General features: G+C 38.8%; 1 protein-coding gene across 1 annotated transcript in view; it reads left to right on the top strand.

The window, feature by feature from the left end:
• LOC147361943 (ATP-binding cassette sub-family C member 4-like) overlaps positions 1-19,189 on the top strand; it is a 211,428-nt gene that overhangs the window by 91,803 nt on the left and 100,436 nt on the right. The window contains exon 20 of the mRNA XM_086328429.1: positions 13,974-14,124. Coding sequence (XP_086184555.1) covers positions 13,974-14,124 — 151 coding nt within the window. The remainder of the gene's footprint in view (positions 1-13,973; positions 14,125-19,189) is intronic.

Raw genomic sequence — 19,189 nt, 5'->3', positions numbered from 1 at the left:
GAGAAACAGCAATTTTGTAAAACAGGTGAAATACAAATAACATAGCCAGCAGTATTAGTAAAGTCACAAATAAGATTTAAGAGCGTTCATTAGATGTAGCCCAGTATATCTCTGGTCATCTGACTTAGTCTGCTCTGTAGAATCTTTATCTTCCAGGGAAATTATACATTGGCAACATCTATAAGGCACATAGCCCCATTTTCTAGTGTTACTAGACTGATTGTCCTTAGTATGATTTAATTATTTCCAACACATAGGAGATTTTAAGCCTAAATTACCATAGCCTGGTGTTATCTATATAAATCCATCCCATAATTGTGGGAGATTTTTTTCTCCTTTGCTGAAACTTTTCCTGTTGCTCTGATTGAGCTTGAGTAATAGAAAAAAAGCTAAAATTTATGGCCAGAGTCAGAGCAGGCATTATTAATTGGCCCAGTGAGGGGATCCCATCTAGTAACATCACAGTAACCTGAATATGACTATAATTTTTTTTTAAGTAAATTTTCTCAGGGCCAACCAGTTAGAGTCTTGTAGTAGAGAAATTTAACAAGATAACCCAGAACTAGACACAGGTAATTGGCCACAAACCTGACAATTGAATTGATTTCTAAAACTAGCATAGAATCAGGCCTATGATAGAAAAGCATTTGATTTATATGCAAAGGTCTAAGAAGTCAAGAAAACATAAATGATCATATGAATCAGGTCCAGCATCTTGGGCAAGCTGTCTACCTCTGATGTCGTCGTCTTCTCATCCTGGTGTAGTGTAGTTTCTCCTGCTTGAGCATCATTTTAAGGTGAGATCAGGTCAGCTGTCTTCTCTATAGACCAATCCAGTGTAGGGGCCTTTGGAAGTGGGAATTAATCTAAGAGTTAATTTTCCTTCAGTTTCATTGTGCATGAACTAGTTAAGAGTACCTGGTAAAAAAAAGTCCTTCCATCCAGGTTGGAGATAGCCCCTTAAATTATGTCTTTTTCCAGTCCTGATTGCAGGTCATGAGGCATCTGATCTTCATCCAAAGATAGATTACTGAGATAAGCTTCAGAAACAAACTTAGGATGTTCTTTAAGAATTCAATTAAATTTTACATTAATATCACATAACAGCAAAGAACTATCTAAGAGATGAGTCTTACTAGATGCAGACCTCCATTAACAAACTGGGATTTAACATTTTTTTGAAATATCTTTTTCTCCCTAAAGTTACCCTCATTTTTATCAAATATAACCAAATTAAGGCTAGTTTGTTTGCAAAATAGGTCTGTTCTCACTAATTTTGGTCTGATGATTTATATGACCATAATTGATTATAGACTTTTTATTTTGCTGAAACATTTATAGAGTCTCAGACTGAACTTTTAAAATAAAACAGGGCTGGGAAACTCACACCAAAGGCTTATCACAGATTTTGCCTAACAAATCTAGGTGAATTCTTCCCTTTTTAAGGTCTCAAAAATTCCTTGAGATTTTTGTACCCATGAGATAACTTTCCTAATTCATTTGATAAACTTACTGGAAACCTAAGAATTTCAAATTTCTGGAGGAGTCAGATAGAAAATATAATTGTTTTGTTTATAACTTTTAATTTTACCAAAGTATTGCCATAATTAGTTTTAGAGGAAGGTTTTTCCTACTCACTGAAAAACCGTAATTTTTCAGATACAAACCATAAAAGTTATAAGCATATTCACTGGTTCATTCAGTCCTTTTGTTAACTTTTGTGAAGTCAACACGTTTTCCATTAGAATACCAGGACATATCAGAGTATTAAGAACTTCATATAATTTCTAGGATATCGGTATTAGTAATTTTACCATACATTATAACATGAGTGGATTTATTACTCATTTGATAATCTTTTTCATGTAATTTAACCAACCAAATAATTACAGTTTAATATCTCTCTTTGGGATGTTTCAGGGGCCCTCTGAAGCACCCCAAAGTTAGCTAGAGGTCAAAGGAACTTCAAAAGAATTCGATTTAGGAAGATTTATCAAAAAGATCAGTTAAAAGCTTTTAGAACATTTGGTCAGATTTAGTCAATGTTGATGGGTATATCATTTAGCTTGTTGATATGTCACAATGGGCATAAATACCAAGTCTCAAGGTCTAGTGAAAGTCAGTTCCGCCATCTTGGACCTAGTTGACTCTAACCAGTTTTCTTATGGCTGTGTCATTTCTAACAAAATCCATTTATCTAACTAATTGTAATCCAATTTTAGAAAATCCTAATCATGCATAACTCTTTAGTATTTTGCACACCTTTTTCTTTCTTTCTTTCTTTTTTTAATACTGAAAACACACTTCCTACTTTCATTTAGCAAACAAGAACTAACTTTTATATTAACATTTTATAGATTGGTGAGCATAAATACCAGTGATAATTTCTAAAACTCTTGCTTTCTTAGAACATTTTAGGATGGCACCAAACATTATTCATTTATAGTCCCAAATCTCTTTAGTTTCTCTGTAAAAGGAAATTAGTGTTTAATAGTAAATGTTTCAAACTCTTATTTTATTTGGAAATGACCTAACTATTCAATAGACTTCCAACACTTAGCACACTTAGCACACCCCTTAGAAATTTAAGTTATACCAATCTGGAGAGACTATTTTAAACAGATATTTCTAAAGAATATTTATTCTTAATAGAGTTATATAAAAGCTCATATCTCATTTACATTTTTTAAAAGTTTCTTCACTCGAGGTAATTTCCTTGTTGACAAACTTTTAACATATATAATATTTAACTTATATTAAACCTAGGTACAATGAAAGTATCCTACTTAATGTTAATTACTCTAAGACATGTGTATATGAGATAGGTCAACAAACAAACATTAATATCAGGTATTTAATAGTGAATATTTCCCAGTTCACATGACCTGAAATATATTGTTTAATTTGGAATTATTTGATTTGCCGGGAGAAATATCAATAACCTCAGATATGCAGATGACACCACCCTTATGGCAGAAATTGAAGAGGAACTAAAAAGCCTCTTGATGAAGGTGAAAGAGGAGAGTGAAAAAGTTGACTTAAAGCTCAACATTCAGAAAACGAAGATCATGGCATCCGGTCCCATCATTTCATGGGAAATAGATGGGGAAACAGTAGAAACTGTGTCAGACTTTATTGTTTTGGGCTCCAAAATCACTGCAGATGACTGCAGCCATGAAATTAGAAGATGCTTACTCTATGGAAGAAAAGTTATGACCAACCTAGATAGCATATTGAAAAGCAGAGACATTACTTTGCCAACAAAGGTCCGTCTAGTCAAGGCTATGGTTTTTCCAGTGTTCAAGTATGGATGTGAGAGTTGGACTGTGAAGAAAGCTGAGCACTGAAGAATTGATTCTTTTGAACTGTGGTGTTGGAGAAGACTCTTGAGAGTCCCTTGGACTGCAAGGAGATCCAACCAGTCCATTCTGAAGGAGATCAGCCCTGGGATTTCTTTGGAAGGAATGATGCTAAAGCTGAAACTCCAGTACTTTGGCCACCTCATGCGAAGAGTTGACTCGTTGGAAAAGACTCTGATGCTGGGAGGGATTGGGGGCAGGAGGAGAAGGGGATGACAGAGCATGAGATGGATGGATGGCATCACTGACTCAATGGACGTGAGTCTGAGTGAACTCCGGGAGTTGGTGATGGACAGGGAGGCCTGGAGTGCTGCGATTCATGGGGTTGCAAAGAGTCGGACACGACTGAGCGACTGAACTGAACCTTTTTTTAAGCCAAATAAATAGAGCTCATTTACAAATTAACCTCAAAAATATTACCCAGAGACAAAGACATACCACGATGTATTTAGACAGACACAGTGCAAGACCTAGCTTCATTTTCTAAGTTTAGTCATGAATTAGATACTACAATATAAAATTTTCTAGTTTATAAAAAAAAAAAAGTTGAAATAAATAAAATTTTTCAAGTCTTTTTCCTCAGTGTCAGGAGTTAGAGATGATCTAGATAAGTGTTCCTGAGAGCCCTGGTCTCAAGGCACAGGGAAAGAAAATCAGGTTCTAACAAAATGGCGGTGATCTAAAGCAAATGGTGGCCAGACAAAGCAAAATGGCCATCAAAAATCACAACAGAGAACACAGAGTTAAAACACACACATATAAACCTGGCAGTCCTCATCAGACACTCCCTTAAATACAAGAATACAGTCTCTCAGAAAACCTCCTATAGAGACACAGAACTTCAGATCCAAGTATTAACATCAAAGATTTCAAAGGGAGGAAAGGAAGCCAGGTTGAAAGAAGAAGGGGGAGGAGGCAAGAGAGGGGGATGAAAGGGGTGGACTTACAGACATCTCCTGCCACCTACAGATACCCAGGCATTATGGGACTTTACCCTGGGCCTCCAGAGAAGGGAGGACTGGAACTTGGCCCTACCAGAAATCAGACCAGGCCAGAACCAGAATTCGAGTTCTCTGCCAAGAAGAGGTGATCAGTCTCCAATCCTCAGCTCAGGCTGAGGGCCCTTTGACCAGATTCCCGCATCCAGGACAGGGGGACTAGAAAAATGGGGAAGGATAAGAAGGGCTAAGGAGAGGAAAGAGAGAGGGAAGGGGAGAGAGGTCAATAAAGTCTCTTGTTCCTTACCGGTCGGGGCACTCTGCGCAGTTGTCCGCATCAAGAGGAGACCAGGGAAAAAAGGGTCCCAGTTGTGGCCGCTGGGTCTGGTCCACTGGCAGCCAAGCTGGCCCCTGTGTATTGTGAGTGGTCAGGATGTTAGTCTCAGCGAAGAAGAGTTCCGCCAGAGTCACCATTTGTTGCAGTAAGGGGGACCCCTTCCAGGGCCCGAAACTGGGCTCTTGTCTAACTCTCGGAAATGAATTGTCCAAGGAGACACATGTGCTGACAGAGCAAGAGATTTTATTGGGAAAGGGAACCCAGGTGGAGAGCAGTAGGGTAAGGGAACCCAGGAGAACTGCTGTGCTGCGTGGCTCGCAATGTCGGGTTTTATGGTGATGGGATTAGTTTCCAGGTGGTCTTTGACCAATCATTCTAATTCAGTCTTTCCTGGTGACGCACACATTGCTCAGCCAAGATGGATGCCAGAGAGAGGGATTTTGGGAAGTGGACAGACACGCGGTGTCTCCTTTAGACTTTTCCCGAACTCTTCTGGTTGGTGGTGGCTTATTAGTTCTGTATTCCTTATCAGGATCTCCTGTCATAAAACAACTCATGCAAATAGTTACTATGGTACCTCGCCAGAGTGGGCAGTTTCAATCAGTGTGCTTCCCCTAACAGGCCCAAGACAAGGTCTCCTCTTAGCCAAGGACCCTGAACAGCATTTGTGAAAATCTTTTATACCCCATGTGTACGTGTCCGAACCCACCACCCCAATTTCCTTGAGACTTACATAAAACAAAGAAAGGGTAAATACAATCACAATAACCCCATTATTCAAGTGTTACAAGTGTTAGGTGTTCAAACAGTTAATAATCAATAAGCCTGCAGTTACACTCCAGTAGATATAGAAATAATTTATGACCTGTCCGGAAGCAGGGGTGATTAGATTCTGTTTTCTCTTAGGCCATGAGTAACCTGGATGTGATCTTCAAGATTCACCTGTCCAGAGGGGGGTCTTATCCTTCTATTGTAGTTTCCATAGGCACTAAGCACAAAGTCCAGAGTCCATTGGAGAGGTGGCCGAGCATGATCAGCATGAACAGGCCTACGATGGGGTCCAGGCCCTATGAATTCCTTCTTCAAGAGGAATATTTTAAATCTGCAGCCTTAGAATATGGTGTTCATTCTAGCAGTAGAGTCTTCCTGTGGAAATTTAGTGTTTTTACTATCACCCATTTGTAGATATTGAATATTTAAAACACTCAGCCTAATTTTGTGTCCTTGGGATTGATGTATTTATTAAAATTATTGGGTTTTCACCCCACCCCGCAAAAGACATTTTGTGTTCTGGGCTTAGAACTCATCTTTCTCATAAAACGTTTGTTTTTAATTTAAATAATAATTTTTAAATCAACACAAGTTTAATGATCAGTTTGCTCTGTGAGCTGAGCAGGATATTATTCTCTAATAAAAAGAAATCTGGAAGTCATCCCTGCATGGGAGAAACCAGATACAACCCCAAGAAACCAAACAAAACTAGAAAATGCAGACAGAAGGAAATATATAATAATGGAGTATATCTGCTGTTGCTGCTGCTAAGTAGCTTCAGTTGTGTCTGACTCTGTGCGACCCCATAGACTGCAGCCCACCAGGGTCCACCATCCCTGGGATTCTCCAGGCAAGAACACTGGAGTGGGTTGCCATTTCGCTCTCTAATGCATGAAAAGTGAAAGTGAAGTCATTCAATTGTGTCTGACTCTTAGCAACCCCATGGACTGCTGGCCTACAAGGCTCCTCCGTCCATGGGATTTTCCAGACAAGAGTACTGGGGTGGGTTGCCATTGCCTTGAAATATTAATTTTATCTTTATTTGGGAACAGTATCAGGCAGAAACGCAAAGGACAATCTTGGGGTCAGAATGACTGAATTAGCAGTGTGCTCAGTTGCTCGGTTGTGTCTGGCTCTTTGCGACCCCATGGACTGTAGCCCGCCAGTATCCTCTGGGGAGCCCATGAGATTTTCCAGGCAGGCATAATGAAGTGGGTTGCCATTTCCTTCTCTAGGGCATCTTTCCGACCCAGGGATTGAACCCACATCTCCTTAGGCTCCTGCATTCCAGGTGGGTTCTTGACTTTGGACAAATTGCTAAATCTCTCTGAATATCACTTTCCAGTTTTATAAAAGGAGAGAATAATCCTTCTTACTCAGATTTGCTGTGAGAATGAAATTGAAGGAGGCCTGTGGAATAATTGAGAGGTGGGACACATGTCAAGCCTCATGAAATGTCATCCATTATTGGTATTTGGGAGGGCAGAATATCCATGAAGTTTTCGGTGAGAATTGTACAATTTCTTCAGTATTATGAGAAAATTTTCCCTGGGCACTAATAATAAAGCAGTTTCATAGTTTTCAAATTTTTTTGATTAAACAGGTTTTTAAGCAAAACCATTACATTTTTCATAAGCATTATTTGTTCCGTTTCTTTACTGGTTTTGTGTATACTTCATTAACAATTTATTTAGATGACAGCATGGTTTGTCAATAATAATGTAGATATTTTTCTGGAATTTTCATGCTTTTCCTATGATCCAACAGATTTTTGCAATTTTATCTCCAGGTCCTCTGTCTTTTCTAAACCCAGCTTGAGCATCTGGAAGTTCTCAGTTCACGTTGAATCTAGCTTGGAGCTAGGAGAAGCCTAGCTTGGAGAATTTTGAGCATTATTTTGCTACCGTTTGAGATAAGTACAATTGTGTGGTAGTTTGAGGATTCCTTGGCATTGTCTTTCTTCAGGATTCGAATGACAATTGACCTTTTCCAGTCCTGTGGTTACTGCTACATTTTCCAAATTTGCTGGCATATTGAGTGCAGCACTCTAAGAACATCATCTTTTAGGAATTGAAGTAGCTCAGCTGAAATACCATCACCTCCACTAGCTTTGTTCGTAGTGATACTTCCTAAGGTCCACTTGTCTTCACATTCCAGGATGTCTGACTCTAGGTGAGTGATCACACCATTGTGGTTATCTGGGTTACCTGCCTCCTGAGAATCTGTATGCAGGTCAAGATGCAACAGTTAGAACAACAGACTGGTTCCAAATTGGGAAAGAAGTACGTCAAGGCTGTATATTGTCACCCTGCTTATTTAACTTATATGCAGAGTATATCATGCGAAATGCTGGGCTGGATGAAGCACAGACTGAAATCAAGATTGCCAGGAGAAATGTCTATAACTTCATATATGCAGATAATACCACCTTTATGGCAGAAAGTGAAGAGGAACTAAAGAGCCTCTGATCAAAGTGAAAGAAGAGAGTGAAAAAGCTGGCTAAAAACTCAAATTCAAAATATGAAGATCATGGAATCCGGTCCCATCATTTCATGGCAAATAGATGGGGCAACAGTAGAAACAATGATCGAATTCATTTTGGGGGGCTCCAAAATCACTGCAGATGGTGACTGCAGCCATGAAATTAAAAGAAGCTTGCTCCTTGGAAGAAAAGCTATGACCAACCTCTACAGCATATTAAAAAGCAAAGACATTACTTCTTGACAAAGGTACATCTAGTCAAAGTGAAAGGTTGTTGTTGAATCACGCAAATACACCGGGATTCTTGGCCCCCGGAGGAGAAGAATTCAATCCGGGGCCAGAGACGAGGCTTGATCGCTCAGAGCTTTTGTGTAATAAGGTTTTATTGAAGTATAAAGGAGATAGAGAAAGCTTCTGACATAGGCATCAGAAGGGGGCAGAAAGAGTACCCCCCTGCTAGTCTTTAGCTGGATGTTATATAGTCACTAGCAGTCTGTTAATGAAAGAAAGGAATGTCTTAAAATTCAGAATGGCACCAGGCCCCTCACCCATAAGATGCATTTTGGGATAATCTTGGCACCAAATGGTTTATCCTGGGCCATAAAATGATTAACTTGAATCTTGAAGAAGGGCAGACCACCACACAAATAGTTTCATTTACATAGATTAGGGGAACAACATCCATACTGGTTTGTCAAGTAGGTTCTGGGCCAAGAGGCGGAACCGACTTGGAGACAGAGTTTGGGGTAAAGGCATAGTACATTAGCATAGCTTAAGACAAACATTTCCATAAGAAAAAGGCATTGGTTATCTCTAGGCTCAAGAATACCTAACTTCAGGTGAAACCAGGTGTCATTATGGCAACAAAGTATTTTAAGAGAAACCTCCCTTTAAATTTGTATAGAGAAGGGAAAAAAATATTGCTAGTTTGTTTCCTCCTGCCGCTTAAGAGAGATAAAAATGTCTGACACTTGCAGACTATTTCCTCCATTTGGAGACCCCTGGCCTTCCTGCCTGTTACCCTCTCAAAAGCTATGGTAGTCATGTATCGATGTGAGAGTTGGACTATAAAGGAAGCTGAGCAGCAAAGAATTGATGCTTTTCAACTGTGGTGTTGGAGAAGACTGTTGGGAGTCCCTTGAACAGCAAGGAGATGAAACCAGTCCATCCTAAAGGAAATCAGTCCTGAACATTCATTGGAAGGACTGATGCTGAAGCTCCAATACTTGGGCCACCTGATGTGAAAAACTGACTCATTGGAAAAGACGCTGATGCTGGGAAAGACTGAAGGCAGGAGGAGAAGGGGGTGATAGAGGATGAGATGGTTGGATGGCATCACTGAATCGATGGATATGAGTTTGAGCAAGCTCCAGGAGTTGGTGATGGACAGGGAGACCTGGTATGATGCAGTCCATGGGATTGCAAAGAGTCGGACATGACTGAGTGACTGAACTTAACTGTGGCTTGTCAGAAATAGCTTCACAGGACAGCATCCTTTCTGAGGATGGGAGATGGGGAGATGACTGCTTTAGTCACCCTAACATCCTAAGCAGGCTCTTTGCCTGTACCAAGAGGCTGAACTGGTGTGGACACAGTTGAATTTCCTAAGATTCAGTAGTGTACAAAATCTAGCTTTTGTACTTCCTTTGATATCAATAGATCTGTTCATGGTACATGAAGCAGAAAAAGTCAAATTGATCTTCTCTTTGGACTGAATTGAATAATTTGGTTGGTTTAGTTAATTCAGAGGTGTTCCACTTTTCCTTTAGTTTTCCTTAAATTCTCAGCAGTTTCATAACAGTAAGTCTTCTCAAAGAAGCAGCAGAAGTTGAAACAAAGAGAATAAGGAATAAGATAATAAACATCTAAAAAAAATCTTGACTTGCTGACGTAACCTTAATATTATTAGTTTTTGGAAGACCTAGAATTGGGAAGAAAATACAGAGAGGACAAAAACTGTACTAAATGAGATTTGTTGGTCATATTATTTCTAAAAGAACTTCTTCAAACAAAATAGACTTTAGATTCAATTTTCTCTGTGGCTAGAGAAAAGCCACAGTCATTTTGTACATGTGACATCATCACCACATCTAAGAAAAGCATCACCTGCTCTGGTATATCCTTGGATAGTACTCAACTGTTCTAGGGGTTAGAATGAGTGGCCTCTTAGGGTCCAACTTCATGAGATTCTTAAGGTTCTTTAAGACCTTAAATCTGTAATACACCGTTCCCTCCTCCCCTGGCTGCTGTGACCCAGAGCACACTGAAATATGATAATAATGGCCTTAGAGTTTATATTTATTATCCATAAACTGGTAAGCACTTTACATACATAATCTCATTTAATTCCCACCACCATCCTTTTATAGTGTTGCAGTATCCCAGCTTTACTAACATTAAAAGTGGGTGGGTAATCTTACCATCCCTGTTAATTTAGGGTGAGCCCTAAACACTCTTGAAAATTAACAGTCTCAGATACCTCAATAGCTGTCTAATGGATTTTTGCCTCCAAGTGTACGTTGTCATCTCTGCAAACTAAAGATTTGTTCTGACTTGTGAAAATTCACCATGTACTTTCAAGTGAAATACTATCCTCAAATGTTTGCATTTATTCATATGGAGTCATAGACTTTTGACAGAATTCTCAAATGGTGTGCTCATAAATGTTATAAACATATTTTAAAAAATGATTCCCCTTATTTCTTGGGGAATCAGGACTTGGGTCACTTGCTTCTGGGTCAACACATCTCTTGCTGTGTACACATCATTGTCTCATTGCCATCGTGAGAAATAGTTACAGAAGTACTGGCCATGGTGATGTGGGCCATCAGATGGGCCTGAAATCCAGTCGGAAGGGAAGAATTGTGTGTGTAGCTTGGATTAGGTTCCTTGGAATCCTGGGAATATAGAAGGAAGATATGAAATTAGTTTCAAGAAAGGGATGTTTATTGCACCCAAGAATATTCTATTTCCTTTGTTAGAGTGTTGACTTTTTGCTCAGATCTTATTTTTGCCTTCTACCAACTTTAGCAAAGAGTTTGAGAGAGCTGGAAATAAATAAAATATTCATAAATGTATATACAGAGATATGTAGAATGTAAACCTATACATTGTGTGTGTGTATATATATGTGTGTGTTTATATAATATTTAATCCACTATAAGACTGGCTATAGTATGCCCTTCAAGTGGAAAGAAAACTCTTAGAGAAGGTCTATTTGAATTGTTTCAGAATTTAGGGGCATGAAATCTGAAGGACAGAACCTAACTGGGGATCTTTTGAGAGCAATAGTTACTGGTCTTTAATGTGTACGCAAGGAAAAAGCATTGGCACAGCTCCCTTCATTTTGATCTTATGTCACTTCCCAGGTTATCTGGCAGGCTGGGTTAGTCATTAAAGGCCCTTAACTGGGTAGAAACAGATGATTGAAACTGGTGAATATTGTCCAGTCAAATAATGTAAATTTGCTAAACAAACAAACAAACTGTAATTTGGATTTTTTCCTGATTGATGTTTTAGTGTGTTTTTTTCCCCTAACAACCAATGATGACACCCCTAGTAACTTTACTTAAGGTCAAACATGGAAGGAGCTGGAAGGACCCCGCCCCATGAATATGAAGGTTGCAGTAGTGTGGGATGCACAGTTAATCCAGTGTTTGTTAAGAAATTGTTCATCTGTAGGTCTAACAGGTGACTCATTGGAAAAGACCCTGATGCTGGGAAAGATTGCAGGCGGGAGGAGAAGGGGACAACAGAGGATGAGATGGTTGGATGGCATCAACAACTCCATGGACATGAGTTTGGGTAAACTCTGGGAGTTGGTGATAGACCGGCAGGCCTGGCATGCTGCAGTCCATGGGGTCGCAAACAGTCAGACACAACTGAGCAACTGAACTGAGGTCTAATAGGAGAGACATCAGACAGGCCTATTTTCCCTCATTTATGATTAGAATTTATTCCTTCAGGATTACATTCTCTTCATTCTGAGTTTTATATTGATACCATGGCACAGATGAGAGAAACAGGGAAAGCACATGGGTCTCCATCCAGATAATGCAGTTTGCTTCACAAGGGTTCCTGGTCACAGAGTCACAGTTCTGAAAGATTCCTCCTCCTTCTCGGCTCCTCCTCCTGCAGCTGTGGCTTTTGGATTACCTGAGTACAAACCACTCCTGTCTTTCTCCATGACCTGCAGTCCTTCCTGGAAAAACTTAGGACAGTCACTTGCTCTTCCAGCTTCATGTTTCTTATCCACAAAGGGAAATGATAGTTCTTCCTTTTCTTATTCATAAGATAGTTGTGAAGATCCTCTGAAATACTGATCTGGAAGAGCTATGAAATTTAACCTGAGTCTCTGTGATACAGGCATTACCCACCCTAACCCATCCCTTAGAGATGTACCAGGGCCAGTTGCCCTCAGTGGCAAGGAAGGCGAGACCCTGGGTTGGAGAGCATGGGATGCAGGTGTTCGGACTGAGAGGACCCAGAAAAACCAGTGTTAACTCAGACAAGCATCTCAACTTTCTTCTGCCTCCTTTTTGGTCAAAATTTGTATCAGGTATGATTACTACCTGCAAATTATTCATGCCACTCTCTGTTTGCTAAATCAGCCTGTGAAATTCAGTTATCAATCTCTTTTAGATTTCTTTCTTTTTTTTTTTTTTTTTTATAAAATATTTATTTAGTTGGCTGCTTTCAGTCTTAGTTGCATCATGTGGGATCGTCTGTTGCAATGCATGGACTTAGTTGCTCCATGGCATGTGGGATCTTAGTTCCCCAACCAGGGATTGAACTCACATCCCTTTCATTGCAAGGCAGATTCTCAACCACTGGCTCACCAGGGAATTCCCTCTTTTAGATTTCTTTAAAAAGTGTTCATATATTCTTCTCTGTGTTTCCTCTGGCTTCTCTGCCTTGTGCAGATTGTCATGGATTTGTCTCCACCTGAGATCATAAACTTCAGAGGCCTTGACCCAGACCATGTGAATCTACACATCCCCAGTATCAACCCCACTTCCATAGCAGGCAGACCCTAAGTGTTGATTGCATTCCTATCGCCTGAAGTTGTCCATTGTGATATCATACTTTTCCTTATCAAGATGGATACTTAAAGCAGCAGCATGTAATGTTTGGTTTCTATTCTTTCTGCCTTCTTTTTAGACCAAGGTAATTTCCCAACATAAAATCACATTATGGGATGAAATGATTAAATGAGTGTTCATAGAATTTTTGGCACAGTGCCTTATATGCAGTAAATGTCTGATAAATGGTATCTGTTGGTGTTTAATCATTAAACTTTGAAATGGACATTTTACATACTTAGCATAATGGTGGAAAGTTGGATGTACATTGGGGGCAAGCTTAAATGTGTCATAATAGCTCATGACATGGGCTCTCCAGGTTTGCGACTTAGGCTTTGTAGTCTTGATCAAGTTGTTTTTCTTCTCTATGTACCTCAGGGTCTCCATCTGTAAAATGAGATAATACTGTTACTACATAGGATTATTGTGAGGATTAAAGAGTTAATACATGTGAAGTGTTGAATGTGTGGCCCTGTACACAGTCAGCACTCAGTAAATATTAACTATGGATTGAAAACCGAAAAAGAGAATTCCTACTTCCGAAGATCAGCATTTGAATTTTTCCCTACTTTTCTGGAAACTGAATTTATAATCAACCACTTCTATAACCTGACATGTATAGCTCAGGCTTCTGGATTCCTCATCTGTGATACCTGCTCTCTCATCTCTAGTAACACCTGTTGACTCTTGATAGTTCGGTATTCAAGTCTTTTTCCCTGGAAGCTTTAAATATTCTCTCATCTGTTAAAAGTAGTAATGCCTGCCTCATAGGGCTACTGAGTGTATCAAAGGAGCTAAAACCTGAAAAATTCTCCTCATAGTGTTGGACACATGCAATAAATACCACAAGAACCACACATTGTTTTATTTCTTTGGATGGAAAAACATTCCCTATTATTGCAACACATCTTTTGGGAAAACAGTTTAATCCTAACAAAACATTAAAGTTTATCTTTGAAAACAATCCTTAACAAAGACACCTCTGTATCTATTTTCACTGTTTCAGGCTTTTTTACTTGTGATTGGTGTAGTAGGCGTGATGGTGGCAGTGATTCCTTGGATTGCAATACCTGTGATTCCCCTTGGCATCGCTTTATTTTTTCTCCAGCGATATTTCTCAGAGACATCACGAGATGTTAAACGCCTGGAATGTGCAAGTGAGTACGGGACTCTCAGGTTGGTTTGGCAATATAGGCTGGCTTTCCTTTATGCCATTTCATTAGCCAGACCCCTGGAATCCTACAGACTGTCTTCTGGAATTTCCCACTAAGTTAACGTTAGGTAATTGAATATTATGGGCCCTATGCAGTGTGGCCCTTAAGGTGGCAGGTCAGCTGTAGCTTTGTATTTTAGCACAAAGAGGTGAGTTTGCCCAACCACATCCTGATTCCAGGAAACTGTTTACCTCCTGCTTCTTAGACATCCCAGATCCACTGCCTTTCTGGGTGGAATCCTTGGAAAGAGTAGATTTTGCAGGCACTTGGGGGTCATCACTGGCTTTCAAAAAAGCTGCATCCTAATCATCAGAGACAGTCTGGCATATCTCCATTTCACAGACAGGAAGGCTGAGGCACCAGATATCGACTTGTTCACGGGCAGCTTCCCAGTTGGCACTATGGTAAAGAACCTACCTGCCAATGCAGGAGACATAAGAGATACAGGTTCATTCCCTGGGTCAGGAAGATCTCCTGGAGAAGGAAATGGCAACCCACTACAATATTTTTGCCTGGAGAATCCCATGGACAGAGGAGCCTGATGGGCTATAGTCAATGAGATCGCACAGAGTCAGACACAACTGAGTGATTTAGCAGCAGCAGCAGCAGGTGAATTTGAGGATAGGGACCATTTATGTCTTGTTCATGACATACTTCCTAATATAGCAGCCACTGTATAAATAATTTTATTAAAAATAAAATATTTCATTACACTGGAACGAATATACAAGGGAAATAGGGGGATTTTCTTACCCCAGAGTTACTAGAAATGATAAGGAAAGGAAAAGATTAGGAAAAGAAAAGGAGGTATCAGGAAATATACTCATATACCAGAAATGATACATTTGAAAAATACATTTTTTTCACATACCTAAAAGATGACAAGTAATTTGCAGTTGTTAAATGTTTTAAAAAGCTAAGTGCTATTATTTTCAGGTTTACTGTTTATCATCAGCAGTATTTGGGGTGAACACACTGTTTGTGTTCTACCACCCCCAAGGCTGCACATATAAATGATGCTGAAAATAATCCCCATAGAAATATTATTCATTAGGCATGCAGTCTAGTATTCCATCTAACTTTGTAGCTTAGAATGATGGGGAACACATTTTATGACCAATCCTTCTGTTCTACAGATATTCACAGAGGATAGATTATATCAAAGCTTATCTCATTAACGCACAAACATATTTCAGTTCAGTTCAGTCAGTTCAGTTCAGTTGCTCAGTCGTGTCTGACTCTTTGCTACCCCATGAATTACAGCATGCCAGGCCTCCCTGTTCATAAGAAATCATAAGGAAAGTAGAACTATTGAATGTATTTTTTAAAAGGAATGAGGACAATAGCCAAAGAGGAAGGAAGATGTTTGTATTGATATCACAAACCTTAACCATGGATAGTTACTACTGAACTTTCTATAAACCAAGACAAGAAGAGAAGTATATTGAGTTCCATGGTTCTTAGTATCTAGTAGATACTAAATGGGAAAAAAAAAATCTAAGTTCATCAAAACAGGAGATTTTTATTGTGGCATTTGCATGTTTTGTTTTTATTTTTATTATTTTTTTCTTTTTTTTTTTCTTTTTTAACTTTACAATATTGTATTGGTTTTGCCATATATCAACATGAATCCACCACAGGTATACATGTGTTCCCCATGCTGAACCTCCTCCCTCCTCCCTCCCCATACAATCCCTCTGGGTCATCCCAGTGCATCAGCCCCAAGAATCCAGTATCCTGCATTGAACCTGGACTGGTGACTCATTTCATATATGATATTATACATGTTTCAATGCCATTCTCCCAAATCATCCCACCCTCTCCCTCTCCCACAGAGTCCAAAAGACTATTCTATACATTAGTGTCTCTTTTGCTGTCTCATATACAGGGTTATTGTTACCATCTTTCTAAGTTCCATATATATGCGTTAGTATACTGTATTGGTGTTTTTCTTTCTGGCTTACTTCACTCTGTATAATCGGCTCCAGTTTCATCCATCTCATTAGAACCGATTCAAATGTATTCTTTTTAATGGCTAAGAAATACTCCATTGTGTATATGTACCACAGCTTTCTTGTCCATTCATCTGCTGATGGACATCTAGGTTGTTTCCATGTCCTGGCTATTATAAGCAGTGCTGTGATGAACATTGGGGTACACGTGTCTCTTTCAATTCTGGTTTCCTCAGTGTGTATGCCCAGCAGTGGGATTGCTGGGTCATAAGGCAGTTCCATTTCCAGTTTTTAAGGAATGTCCACATTGTTCTCCATAGTGGCTGTACTAGTTTACATTCCCACCAACAGTGTAAGAGGGTTCCCTTTTCTCCACATCCTCTCCAGCATTTATTGCTTGTAGACTTTTGGATTGCAGCCATTCTGACTGGCGTGAAATGGTACTTCATAGTGGTTTTGATTTGCATTTCTCTGATAATGAGTGATGTTGAACACCTTTTCATGTGCTTATTAGCCATCTGTATGTCTTCTTTGGAGAAATGTCTATTTAGTTCTTTGGCCCATTTTTTGATTGGGTCATTTATTTTTCTGGAATTGAGCTGTAGGAGTTACTTGTATATTTTTGCGATTAGTTGTTTGTCAGTTGCTTCATTTGCTATTATTTTCTCCCATTCTGAAGGCTGACTTTTCACCTTGCTTATAGTTTCCTTTGTTGTGCAGAAGCTTTTAAGTTTAATTAGGTCCCATTTGTTTATTTTTGCTTTTGTTTCCAATATTCTGGGAGGTGGGTCATAGAGGATCCTGCTGTGATGTATGTCAGAGAGTGTTTTGCCTATGTTCTCCTCTAGGAGTTTTATAGTTTCTGGTCTTACGTTTAGATCTTTGATCCATTTTGGGTTTATTTTTGTGTATGGTGTTAGAAAGTGCTCTAGTTTCATTCTTTTACAAGTGGTTGACCAGTTTTCCCAGCACCACTTGTTAAAGAGATTGTCTTTAATCCATTGTATATTCTTGCCTCCTTTGTCAAAGATAAGGTGTCCATATGTGCATGGATTTATCTCTGGGCTTTATATTTTGTTCCATTGATCTATATTTCTGTCTTTGTGCCAGTACCATACTGTCTTGATGACTGTGGCTTTGTAGTAGAGCCTGAAGTCAAGCAGGTTGATTCCTCCAGTTCCATTCTTCTTTCTCAAGATAGCTTTGGCTATTCGAGGTTTTTTGTATTTCCATACAAATTGTGAAATTATTTGTTCTAGCTCTGTGAAGAATACCGTTGGTAGCTTAATAGGGATTGCATTGAATCTATAAATTGCTTTGGGTAGTATACTCATTTTCACTATATTGATTCTTCCAATCCATGAACATGGTATATTTCTCCATCTATTAGTGTCCTCTTTGATTTCTTTCACCAGTGTTTTATAGTTTTCTATATATAGGTCTTTAGTTTCTTTAGGTAGATATATTCCTAAGCATTTTATTCTTTTCGTTGCAATGGTGAATGTAATTGTTTCCTTAATTTCTCTTTCTATTTTCTCATTATTAGTGTATAGGAATGCAAGGGATTTCTGTGTGTTGATTTTATATCCTGCAACTTTACTATAGTCATTGATTAGTTCTAGTAATTTTCTGGTGGAGTCTTTAGGGTTTTCTATGTAGAGGATCATGTCATCTGCAAACAGTGAGAGTTTTACTTCTTCCTTTCCAATTTGGATTCCTTTTATTTCCTTTTCTGCTCTGATTGCTGTGGCCAAAACTTCCAAAACTATGTTGAATAGTAATGGTGAGAGTGGGCACCCTTGTCTTGTTCCTGACTTTAGAGGAAATGCTTTCAATTTTTCACCATTGAGGATAATGTTTGCTGTGGGTTTGTCATATATAGCTTTTATTATGTTGAGATATGTTCCTTCTATTCCTGCTTTCTGGAGAGTTTTTACATAAATGGATGTTGAATTTTGTCAAAGGCTTTCTATAATCATATGGTTTTTATTTTTCAATTTGTTAATGTGGTGTATTACATTGAGTGATTTGCGGATATTGAAGAATCCTTGCATCCCTGGGATAAAGCCCACTTGGTCATGGTGTATGATCTTTTTAATGTGTTGTTGGATTCTGATTGCTAGAATTTTGTTAAGGATTTTTGCATCTATGTTCATCAGTGATATTGGCCTGTAGTTTCTTTTTTTGTGGCATCTTTGTCAGGTTTTGGTATTAGGGTGATGGTGGCCTCATAGAATGAGTTTGGAAGTTTACCTTCCTCTGCAATTTTCTGGAAGAGTTTGAGTAGGATAGGTGTTAGCTCTTCCCTAAACTTTTCGTAGAATTCGGCTGTGAAGCCGTCTGGACCTGGGCTTTTGTTTGCTGGAAGATTTTTGATTACAGTTTCAATTTCCGTGCTTGTGATGGGTCTGTTAAGATTTTCTATTTCTTCCTGGTCCAGTGTTGGAAAGTTGTACTTTTCTAAGAATTTGTCCATTTCTTCCACGTTGCCCATTTTATTGGCATATAATTGTTGATAGTAGTCTCTTATGATCCTTTGTATTTCTGTGTTGTCTGTTGTGATCTCTCCATTTTCGTTTCTAATTTTATTGATTTGATTTTTTTCCCTTTGTTTCTTGATGAGTCTGGCTAATGGTTTGTCAATTTTATTTATCCTTTCAAAGAACCAGCTTTTGGCTTTGTTGATTTTTGCTATGGTCTCTTTTGTTTCTTTTGCATTTATTTCTGCCCTAATTTTTAAGATTTCTTTCCTTCTACTAACCCTGAGGTTCTTCATTTCTTCCTTTTCTAGTTGCTTTAGGTGTAGAGTTAGATTATTTATTTGACTTTTTTCTTGTTTCTTGAGGTATGCCTGTATTGCTATGAACTTTCCCCTCAGGACTGCTTTTACAGTGTCCCACGGGTTTTGGGTTGTTGTGCTTTCATTTTCATTCGTTTCTATGCAAATTTTTATTTCTTTTTTGATTTCTTCTGTGATTTATTGATTATTCAGCAGTGTGTTGTTCAGCCTCCATATGTTGGAATTTTTAATAGTTTTTCTCCTATAATTGAGATCT

The sequence above is a fragment of the Bos grunniens genome, chromosome 12 (genome assembly GCF_055505025.1).
Source record: "Bos grunniens cultivar Pamir isolate PY7600 chromosome 12, Bosgru_T2T1.0, whole genome shotgun sequence".
Classification (NCBI taxonomy): domain Eukaryota; kingdom Metazoa; phylum Chordata; class Mammalia; order Artiodactyla; family Bovidae; genus Bos; species Bos grunniens.
This window is presented reverse-complemented; position numbering and strand designations above follow the sequence as displayed.